This window comes from Rattus norvegicus, chromosome 5, assembly GCF_036323735.1.
Source record: "Rattus norvegicus strain BN/NHsdMcwi chromosome 5, GRCr8, whole genome shotgun sequence".
In the NCBI taxonomy this organism is placed as follows: Eukaryota; Metazoa; Chordata; class Mammalia; order Rodentia; family Muridae; genus Rattus; species Rattus norvegicus.
In genome coordinates this window covers 114,811,084-114,823,225 of record NC_086023.1, presented here as the reverse complement: position 1 = coordinate 114,823,225, position 12,142 = coordinate 114,811,084, and the positions used below count along the sequence as shown (strand labels likewise).

The following is a 12,142-nucleotide window of genomic DNA, read 5'->3' as shown; positions in this document are numbered from 1 at the left end:
CCTGGTTTGAAGAATATATGGCCACAAACGGAAGATTTCAACAGGAAGCGGTGTCTCCCCACCCCAGCAAATGCTGTCCTCCAAACCTTTCATCCTCTTGATGGCAGCGTCCATCCGTAACCCATCCTTCTTGATGCGCGCCTTCAGAACCTGGCCAAAGTTGCCCTCTCCAATCACATCTTGGAACTTGATGTCATTCCAGTCAAGCACAGGATAAATTGTGGGATCCGGATTGTTTTTGGCCTTCCTGTTTAGGGCCAGAGTTCCTGAGTTGAACTGAACAGCTGGTTCTTCTCTCTGGAAAGAAAAAATACCATTTTTTTTTTTGTGTGAGGACATTTGTCATCCTAAGGTGTGTACTATCTTCTGCTTTGTATCTACCCAGGTGGAAAATAAATCACTTATCTAATTCTCGAGTGGGCATACAAATGGGTTTCGTCTTATAATTTCACACTCATGAAACTGCTGCCTACAGTGCTGCATGGGCACAGGCTTGTCCATTAGCACAGGCTTGTCCATTAGCACAGGCTTGTCCATTAGCAGTGCCTGCAAAGCTGAGAGAGGAGCGATGACACCCTGTGTGGTATGTCTGCATCCCATTCTGCTATACAGAGATTAGTTTGTAGCGCTAGTTGAAGGAACTCCTTGCAGTCTCCATGTGTGCCTCAGTGAGGCCTTTCCTAACTACGTCACAGGCCTCAGCTGTCCTTGCTCCTGTGCTTTCTCATCCAAGAGTCTAAATTAGATCAAGTCTTCAGTGGCCCAGAATGGGTGGTGCTTGTAGCAACCCCCCAGCACATCTTTTGTTCTGAATTCAAGTGGTAATAGCAGTCTCTTGACAAGTTACTGATATTGTGACAAGCTTCAAAGACCCAATCCCCCTGCTGATCCATCCCCTCCAGTAATAGCCTCAGTTGAACCAGCTCTGGCCTGGAATCAGAGAATAAATCCCCTTTGTCCTCCATGGAAGATAATCTTGGGGACCCAAACACATGAGTTAAGTTTCATTGGAAGCATGGAATTGTATTTAGTGTTTTATATACAAAATCGACAGAACTGGGCTCAGATTTATTCAATGGAGCTCAAAGTTATAAGCTTCAGAAATGCTCGTCAAGCTCAGTCTTGTAGAACGTGGCTACTGGTCAATCCAGATCAAAGAATGAGATAATGTCAAGTGCCACAAATTCCAACCAAAGATTGTTCATTGGGGAAAAGTACATGCATATGTAACTCTTACACTTAGAGGGGGTGGTGGGATTAAGGGAGATATGGGGAATAGCAAATGAAAACCAAGAATGAGAAAATGTGTGGATATTCATATAATGCCATACATAATTAGGAAATGAATTCTTATGTTGTGGTCTGGTTATCTTCATGTCCTTCTTTATAAAAAAAAATGTGCAATTCAGAATACTGAAATATTCTGTCAGGTAACTGACCAATCACATCTTGGGGAGGAATCCTGTTTTAGACATATTCTTCTGCATAATTATTAAATGTATGCTTTTCACTTGCAAAGCTCATCTGGCTTGAACAAGAACTGTCATGGTCATGTTATTGCCTCCCATTGTCTGATGGAAGCCAAAGGGAAAACATGAAATTTGTCTATAGGGATCATTTGCTGTTCCACAGCTTTAAAGCAAAATGTTGACTAGGGATCATTAGCTAGTTAAAAAAAATGCAATCCTACCACGTTCTGGAAGGCCTGGGCCATTCTTCTTTGGACATTTGCTCTCTTCAGTTGCAACATAATCAGAAACGCCAATAGCACGGTGATGCAAGTCATTCCAGCCGACCCAAGAATGGCTATAAGTAGCATCTTTCCCCCTCCAAGGTCTTTAGGGGCTGTGCAGGGAAAGAGAGGTGAAGTCACTGAGTTAGTTTAGGTGGATGATGGACCAAGACCGTCTGTTGGGAAAGAGTGTAACAAGAATATAACAGCCCAGCTTACTATGACTGTGGACTACTCAGTAATTTCTAAACTCAGCAGAAATGAGTCTAACTCACAGGGTTGTTATGAGATCTCTAGGATTTACAACTGTGCCTTCAAAGTGGCTGTGAGTTGATGTCATTTGTTCAACTTTGCTTCCAAGTAGGGGTCCACACACATGAACATTATTTAGTAATAAAATAACTAGCTATTTAACATTTAGTGATTTATAGATCAGTTTCTCTAGAAATGGTTTGATGTTCTAGTGTCAATAGCATAGAGCCAATAAAGATATATTGCCTTGTTCTACATTTTTTCTTGTTTTAAAGAGTGGGTGGGAAAACCTGGTGATTGTTGATGGTGGAAGTTTAAAAAAAAAACAAGGAAAAAATAAAGCATTACATTTAGAGCGTATGTTAAAATAACCCACTTAAGACTGTAAATCTTCCTACACATTTCCTTTGAATCCCAATGAGAGTAACTCAGTACATTTTAATAATCACTATAGATTATGGCCCCACTTCTTAAAGGTGTTCAATACATTTCTATGAATTGATCATAGAAATATCAAGAGTGGTGAAGGGGTTTGCTTTGTTGTAGCTTAGTCTAAAATTTTCACATTGAATTTTTACATAGTTTGCATTTAGAACCTACATATATTTGTTATCAAACTACAATATTTATAGAAATTAAGCACTGATAAAGAGAATGATCTAAGAACTATAATTTCCATATCTATAATGTGGTAGATACATCATTCCTTGGATATTTCAAAAAGTATCTCAGAATGATCAATGAATATACAGCTTCCTTTATTGTATTTTAAAACCACATATGATCCTGACCACAGAATCAAGAACTACAATATTGTCTGTAAAAGTAAGCATTAGTCCAAATTAAGAATCTACACAATTGCCTTTCCCTCTGACATTCTGACTTCATTCCGTCGCACGTATAGGTCACTGAAGACTGCTATGTGGCACCACTTGCACAGATGCAAAGTCTATCCTTACACTTGGGCTGGGCCTGAGAGCATGCAATTATTTGACAGATTTCACCCAAGCAGTGAGCATAGTATGCTTAGCACTCTGGGAGGATCCCAAGCTATCTCAGAAAGTTGCAGTCCAAATAGCTAAGTTTAGTCGGCTTGCATTTAGTACTGACAAGCATTTTAGATTTAGATTAGATGAGAAAGTAGAAAACTCAGAATAACATAGAGTCACTGAAAAATCAAAGGATTCATTTCAAGAAAAAAATGAAGTGCAGTTCTGGGACAGTCCACTACCATCACCACCACATGGTACACATGCACACGCACACATGCATGCACACACACACACACACACACACACACACACACACACACACAGAAAAATATCCACTCAGCCTGTTTCCCATAAGCAGGTTCTACGTACCTCTTTACAAAGCTGAAACTCACATTGTACACCTCTTTCTTAGACTATTGAATGGGATGCACCTGAGGCTAATTAATTCTAAGGTTTAATAACAAAAAATTAATCACTAGAGATCTTTCTCAGGACATTTTTATTTTAAGGATTTATATAGTAAGATAACACTTACTAGGACAAATGAATGATGACACTTAGAATACATATGAAGCAAATATCTCAAGACAACAAGGCTTCTCCGATGATGCCTGAAAGAACCTTCTAGAAATACTACTCAACTACCAACCTGGAAGTGTCCTAATTTCTTGGGAAAAGGCTGGGTTGCTTGATCCTATGTTGTTCTCAGCAAAAATATCCACATGGTATGTAGTCTCTGGCTCTAGGCCCTTGAGCTGGTATTGAGTGATGGTGGCATTCTTGATCTTCACGTCAATGTGCTGGTCTTCATTTTTGCCCTGAACCTTATACCGGATGATGATGGAAGAAATCGAATAGCCGTCCACGATTGTCCAAGAAACCAGAGCTGTGTAATCAGTGATGTTGGTGATCTTGATGTTTTCTGGCTGAGGAGGGAGAACTAGAAATTTAAAAAAAAATAATTCATTTAAAACACATTGCTGCCTCTTAGATGACTGTGGTTTTGAGGGAGGGCTCAGGTCAAGTCATTCAGCACCATTCACTAACGTGAATAGGAAGAATACTCCCTCACATGCTGGCTCGCTCACTGGCAATGGTACTGTGATTTCTGTTATGTGATTCCAGAGTAGAGAATACAAAACATGCCTTGAATGTTTGTATCCTTATGGTAAGTGAAGGCTTAGGGATTCGTGTTCCTTCACGAACCTCTCTACAATGTTGTTGATGCTGGATGGAATGAAAAGATTAACATTCACTTGGTACTTAAATATGCCATGTACTTACTATTCCATATTTTAACTCATTTCCTTACTGTGAGACACAGAGAGATTTGAGTCTCAGTTAAGGTTGCACCATGGTTAGGCAGAAGCAGGACTCTAATCTGGGAGTCTGGCTCCAGAGTCCATTGTCTTAGCCATGGTGCCATATGGTTATCTTTACCCCAAACACATTCACAGATAGCAAACACACTAGTGTATGTGTAAGAAAAATGTGTTGAGCCCTTACAGATAAGACTTGAGAAAAGTGAGAGCATTTTCCCTTCAGGGACACAGGCAGAGTGAGAAAGACATGTTCTGAGGTTCCCAGGACAGAATCATTTTTGCAGTCTCCCTGAGATTCTCTTCACAACAATCATGAGCTCTAGTAGGCTTTTAAGATTGGTAAAACTGTAACTGGCTGACACCATCAGGTTTGTCAGCACAGAGGAAGTCTATGGAGATGGACAGAGGAAATGCAGTAGTTTTTTTGCACTCCCGGGCACAGCACACACTCACTATCTTTTTTCAGAGGAACTGTGCACATGAACTTCCCTTCTGGGCATGTTCCCTGGAGAAGTTTTCAGTCCTGTGCATGGAACATGCATAAGACTAGACATGACAATGTTTTGGTGTGGTAGCAAAATAAATAATGACAACTTACATATTTAAAAAAATTGATAAATGGCATAGTAAAGACTCCTGGGTAAAATGGTGGACTAGAAGCTGCCTCTATGTGATGTGATAATATAAAGACTCAGGAGAAAATAAAAGAAGTATTTCAAACTTTCTTTCCTTTTTTAAAATTTTATGCATTCTTCTGATTTTGTTTATATAGTTATTATATAACTATATAGTTTATATAGTTATTAAGCAAACTCTTTTCAATTCTCTTTTTGCCCTTTGTGCCCCCTTCTTTACTCTACTTTTTGTGCTGTCTGACTATCTGATTCCTAAGAGCATCTATGTTTTTATTAATGTTTTCATTCTCACTTGCATATAACTTTGTTTATGAAATTTTCCTTATTGGGAAGTCTTTCAGCTAAGAGTATTTGTATATGTATCTGTGTGGATACACAAGACTGCACATATAGGTTTGTGTGGAGGCCAGAGATTGACATCCAGTGTCTTCCTCAATTATCTTAGTTTTTGAGATGGAGTCACCCACCAGTGAAGTCAAAGGATCCTTCTCTCTCTCCCTCCTGGTGTTGGAATTATAGATGCAACCCACCACACACAGCTTTTACTGAAAGCCAGGTCTCTGAACTCGCATTTTCAAAAAACACCCGTGAAATGTGCTATCTCTTACTCCCCTAAAAATGTATATATCTTGCTCTTTTCATGTTTCCTTCATAACATCCTTTTCTATTCTTCTTTGTCCCCCATTTATTTAACTCTGTGTCTACTTTTCCTTTTCACTGGCCCCGCCCTTTATATCATTCACTTACCATCTCCACATTTACACTAAGCAATTTTTACTACGTGACACATTCTTAGTGATTTTTTTCTGTTTTCTGTCCTGTAGTAACTGACAGTCTATGAGATGGTATGTGGCTGGCCTTTGGTTGACCTGAGATGCACTTATAAAACCTGTTCAACTGAGCACTGCTGCTGTAACAAGGAGTTCGCTTTCTCTTTTCTTGTGATTACTGCTTACTAAATCTCAAGTAAAGCCAGAAGCAGGCTCCCAACCAATAGACAAGTAGATTATAACAGGAAAGCACAAGAAACCTGAAAAACAAAGACAATAGGAATCCTTAAAAGATCATGCTTTTCACTACTAAATTCAAAGCTATTAGAATGGGTAAAGAATTAGATAAAGAATTCAAAATTTATTTGTAAAAGTAAACAGTGACCTCAAAGAGGATACAAGTAAAGAAATGAATGAAATAAGTAAACCAACTCAGAACCAAAAAGTCTCAAAATAGATGAGAAAAATCAGCAATAGGGGAGGAAAATTCCAGCAACGCAGAAGAAAACTTCAACAAGAAAAACGAGATGGGGAAGATATTAGAAATTAAAATCTCATTTGATTAAAAAAAAACAGTAGAAAGTATTACCAATAGACTAGACTAAGCAGAAGGAAAACTATCAGGAATGGAATATAAAGTTTTAAAAACTCACTATATTGAGAGAGAGACCCAACCGCCTGGTCAGGTGGGCACTCCTGAGGCTGCAGAGCGGAAGAGACCACCAACACTGCTCACCCCTGCCCACATCCCTGGCCCAAGAGGAAACTGTATAAGGCCTCTGGGCTCCCGTGGGGGAGGGCCCAGGAGCGGCAGGACTTCTGCGCCTGAGACACCGCCGGAACCTGAAAGAAACAGACCGGATAAACAGTTCTCTGCACCCAAATCCCGTGGGAGGGAGAGCTAAACCTTCAGAGAGGCAGACAAGCCTGGGAAACCAGAAGAGACTGCTCCCTGCACACACATCTCGGACGCCAGAGGAAAAAGCCAAAGACCATCTGGAACCCTGGTGCACTGAAGCTCCCGGAAGGGGCGGCACAGGTCTCCCTGGTTGCTGCCGCTGCAGAGAGCCCCTGGGCAGCACCCCACGAGCGAACCTGAGCCTCGGGACCACAGGTAAGACCAAATTTTCTGCTGCAAGAAAGCTGCCTGGTGAACTCAAGACACAGGCCCACAAGAACAGCTGAAGACCTGTAGAGAGGAAAAACTACACGCCGGAAAGCAGAACACACTGTCCCCATAACTGACTGAAAGAGAGGAAAACAGGTCTACAGCACTCCTGACACACAGGCTTATAGGTCAGTCTAGCCACTGTCAGAAATAGCAGAACAAAGTAACACTAGAGATAATCTGATGGCGAGAGGCAAGCGCAGGAACCCAAGCAACAGAAACCAAGACTGCATGCCATCATCGGAGCCCAATTCTCCCGCCAAAACAAACATGGAATATCCAAACACACCAGAAAAGCAAGATCTAGTTTCAAAATCATATTTGATCATGATGCTGGAGGACTTCAAGAAAGACATGAACACACTTAGGGAAACACAGGAAATCATTAATAAACAAGTAGAGGCCTACAGAGAGGAATGGCAAAAATCCCTGAAAGAATTCCAGGAAAACACAATCAAACAGATGAAGGAATTAAAAATGGAAATAGAAGCAATCAAGAAAGAACACATGGAAACAACCCTGGATATAGAAAACCAAAAGAAGAGACAAGGAGCTGTAGATACAAGCTTCACCAACAGAATACAAGAGATGGAAGAGAGAATCTCAGGAGCAGAAGATTCCATAGAAATCATTGACTCAACTGTCAAAGATAATGTAAAGCGGAAAAAGCTACTGGTCCAAAACATACAGGAAATCCAGGACTCAATGAGAAGATCAAACCTAAGGATAATAGGTATAGAAGAGAGTGAAGACTCCCAGCTCAAAGGACCAGTAAATATCTTCAACAAAATCATAGAAGAAAACTTCCCTAACCTAAAAAAAGAGATACCCATAGGCATACAAGAAGCCTACAGAACTCCAAATAGATTGGACCAGAAAAGAAACACCTCCCGTCACATAATTGTCAAAACACCAAACGCACAAAATAAAGAAAGAATATTAAAAGCAGTAAGGGAAAAAGGTCAAGTAACATATAAAGGGAGACCTATCAGAATCACACCAGACTTCTCGCCAGAAACTATGAAGGCCAGAAGATCCTGGACTGATGTCATACAGACCCTAAGAGAACACAAATGCCAGCCCAGGTTACTGTATCCAGCAAAACTCTCAATTAACATTGATGGAGAAACCAAGATATTCCATGACAAAACCAAATTTACACAATATCTTTCTACAAATCCAGCACTACAAAGGATAATAAATGGTAAAGCCCAACATAAGGAGGCAAGCTATACCCTAGAAGAAGCAAGAAACTAATCGTCTTGGCAACAAAACAAAGAGAATGAAAGCACACAAACATAACCTCACATCCAAATATGAATATAAAGGGAAACAATAATCACTATTCCTTAATATCTCTCAATATCAATGGCCTCAACTCCCCAATAAAAAGACATAGATTAACAAACTGGATACGCAACGAGGAACCTGCATTCTGCTGCCTACAGGAAACACACCTCAGAGACAAAGACAGACACTACCTCAGAGTGAAAGGCTGGAAAACAACTTTCCAAGCAAATGGTCAGAAGAAGCAAGCTGGAGTAGCCATTCTAATATCAAATAAAATCAATTTCCAACTAAAAGTCATCAAAAAAGATAAGGAAGGACACTTCATATTCATCAAAGGAAAAATCCACCAAGATGAACTCTCAATCCTAAATATCTATGCCCCAAATACAAGGGCACCTACATACGTAAAAGAAACCTTACTAAAGCTCAAAACACACATTGCACCTCACACAATAATAGTGGGAGATTTCAACACCCCACTCTCATCAATGGACAGATCATGGAAACAGAAATTAAACAGTGATGTCGACAGACTAAGAGAAGTCATGAGCCAAATGGACTTAACGGATATTTATAGAACATTCTATCCTAAAGCAAAAGGATATACCTTCTTCTCAGCTCCTCATGGTACTTTCTCCAAAATTGACCATATAATTGGTCAAAAAACGGGCCTCAACAGGTACAGAAAGATAGAAATAATCCCATGCGTGCTATCGGACCACCACGGCCTAAAACTGGTCTTCAATAACAATAAGGGAAGAATGCCCACATATACGTGGAAATTGAACAATGCTCTACTCAATGATAACCTGGTCAAGGAAGAAATAAAGAAAGAAATTAAAAACTTTTTAGAATTTAATGAAAATGAAGATACAACATACTCAAACTTATGGGACACAATGAAAGCTGTGCTAAGAGGAAAACTCATAGCGCTGAGTGCCTGCAGAAAGAAACAGGAAAGAGCATATGTCAGCAGCTTGACAGCACACCTAAAAGCTCTAGAACAAAAAGAAGCAAATACACCCAGGAGGAGTAGAAGGCAGGAAATAATCAAACTCAGAGCTGAAATCAACCAAGTAGAAACAAAAAGGACCATAGAAAGAATCAACAGGACCAAAAGTTGGTTCTTTGAGAAAATCAACAAGATAGATAAACCCTTAGCCAGACTAACGAGAGGACACAGAGAGTGCGTCCAAATTAACAAAATCAGAAATGAAAAGGGAGACATAACTACAGATTCAGAGGAAATTCAAAAAATCATCAGATCTTACTATAAAAACCTATATTCAACAAAATTTGAAAATCTTCAGGAAATGGACTATTTCCTAGACAGATACCAGGTATCAAAGTTAAATCAGGAACAGATAAACCAGTTAAACAACCCCATAACTCCTAAGGAAATAGAAGCAGTCATTAAAGGTCTCCCAACCAAAAAGAGCCCAGGTCCAGATGGGTTTAGTGCAGAATTCTATCAAACCTTCATAGAAGACCTCATACCAATATTATCCAAACTATTCCACAAAATTGAAACAGATGGAGCCCTACCGAATTCCTTCTACGAATCTACAATTACTCTTATACCTAAACCACACAAAGACACAACAAAGAAAGAGAACTTCAGACCAATTTCCCTTATGAATATCGACGCAAAAATACTCAATAAAATTCTGGCAAACCGAATTCAAGAGCACATCAAAACAATCATCCACCACGATCAAGTAGGCTTCATCCCAGGCATGCAGGGATGGTTTAATATACGGAAAACCATCAACGTGATCCATTATATAAACAAACTGAAAGAACAGAACCACATGATCATTTCATTAGATGCTGAGAAAGCATTTGACAAAATTCAACACCCCTTCATGATAAAAGTCCTGGAAAGAATAGGAATTCAAGGCCCATACCTAAACATAGTAAAAGCCATATACAGCAAACCAGTTGCTAACATTAAACTAAATGGAGAGAAACTTGAAGCAATCCCACTAAAATCAGGGACTAGACAAGGCTGCCCACTCTCTCCCTACTTATTCAATATAGTTCTTGAAGTTCTAGCCAGAGCAATCAGACAACAAAAGGAGATCAAGGGGATACAGATCGGAAAAGAAGAGGTCAAAATATCACTATTTGCAGATGATATGATAGTATATTTAAGTGATCCCAAAAGTTCCACCAGAGAACTACTAAAGCTGATAAACAACTTCAGCAAAGTGGCTGGGTATAAAATTAACTCAAATAAATCAGTTGCCTTCCTCTATACAAAAGAGAAACAAGCCGAGAAAGAAATTAGGGAAACGACACCCTTCATAATAGACCCAAATAATATAAAGTACCTCGGTGTGACTTTAACCAAGCAAGTAAAAGATCTGTACAATAAGAACTTCAAGACACTGAAGAAAGAAATTGAAGAAGACCTCAGAAGATGGAAAGATCTCCCATGCTCATGGATTGGCAGGATTAATATAGTAAAAATGGCCATTTTACCAAAAGCGATCTACAGATTCAATGCAATCCCCATCAAAATACCAATCCAATTCTTCAAAGAGTTAGACAGAACAATTTGCAAATTCATCTGGAATAACAAAAAACCCAGGATAGCTAAAGCTATCCTCAACAATAAAAGGACTTCAGGGGGAATCACTATCCCTGAACTCAAGCAGTATTACAGAGCAATAGTGATAAAAACTGCATGGTATTGGTACAGAGACAGACAGATAGACCAATGGAATAGAATTGAAGACCCAGAAATGAACCCACACACCTATGGTCACTTGATTTTTGACAAAGGAGCCAAAACCATCCAATGGAAAAAAGATAGCATTTTCAGCAAATGGTGCTGGTTCAACTGGAGGGCAACATGTAGAAGAATGCAGATCGATCCATGCTTATCACCCTGTACAAAGCTTAAGTCGAAGTGGATCAAGGACCTCCACATCAAACCAGACACACTCAAACTAATAGAAGAAAAACTAGGGAAGCATCTGGAACACATGGGCACTGGAAAAAATTTCCTGAACAAAACACCAATGGCTTATGCTCTAAGATCAAGAATTGACAAATGGGATCTCATAAAACTGCAAAGCTTCTGTAAGGCAAAGGACACTGTGGTTAGGACAAAACGGCAACCAACAGATTGGGAAAAGATCTTTACCAACCCTACAACAGATAGAGGCCTTATATCCAAAATATACAAAGAACTCAAGAAGTTAGACCGCAGGGAAACAAATAACCCTATTAAAAAATGGGGTTCAGAGCTAAACAAAGAATTCACAGCTGAGGAATGCCGAATGGCTGAGAAACACCTAAAGAAATGTTCAACATCTTTAGTCATAAGGGAAATGCAAATCAAAACAACCCTGAGATTTCACCTCACACCAGTGCGATTGGCTAAGATCAAAAACTCAGGTGACAGCAGATGCTGGCGAGGTTGTGGAGAAAGAGGAACACTCCTCCATTGTTGGTGGGATTGCAGACTGGTAAAACCATTCTGGAAATCAGTCTGGAGGTTCCTCAGAAAATTGGACATTGAACTGCCTGAGGATCCAGCTATACCTCTCTTGGGCATATACCCAAAAGATGCCTCAACATATAAAAGAGACACGTGCTCCACTATGTTCATCGCAGCCTTATTTATAATAGCCAGAAAATGGAAAGAACCCAGATGCCCTTCAACAGAGGAATGGATACAGAAAATGTGGTACATCTACACAATGGAATACTACTCAGCTATCAAAAACAACGAGTTTATGAAATTCGTAGGCAAATGGTTGGAACTGGAAAATATCATCCTGAGTGAACTAACCCAATCACAGAAAGACATACATGGTATGCACTCATTGATAAGTGGCTATTAGCCCAAATGCTTGAATTACCCTAGATCCCTAGAACAAACGAAACTCAAGACGGATGATCAAAATGTGAATGCTTCACTCCTTCTTTAAATGAGGAAAAAGAATACCCTTGGCAGGGAAGGGAGAGGCA

At 39.7% G+C, this 12,142-nt stretch overlaps 1 protein-coding gene across 2 annotated transcripts in view; it reads right to left on the bottom strand.

The window, feature by feature from the left end:
- Tek (TEK receptor tyrosine kinase) overlaps window positions 1–12,142 on the bottom strand; it is a 126,721-nt gene that overhangs the window by 26,310 nt on the left and 88,269 nt on the right. For both annotated transcript variants that reach the window (NM_001105737.1, XM_039110892.2), the window contains 3 exons: window positions 3,626–3,916; window positions 1,691–1,845; window positions 87–297 (listed from right to left, as the gene is read on the bottom strand). In NM_001105737.1, the coding sequence (NP_001099207.1) occupies window positions 87–297; window positions 1,691–1,845; window positions 3,626–3,916 (657 nt within the window). The remainder of the gene's footprint in view (window positions 1–86; window positions 298–1,690; window positions 1,846–3,625; window positions 3,917–12,142) is intronic.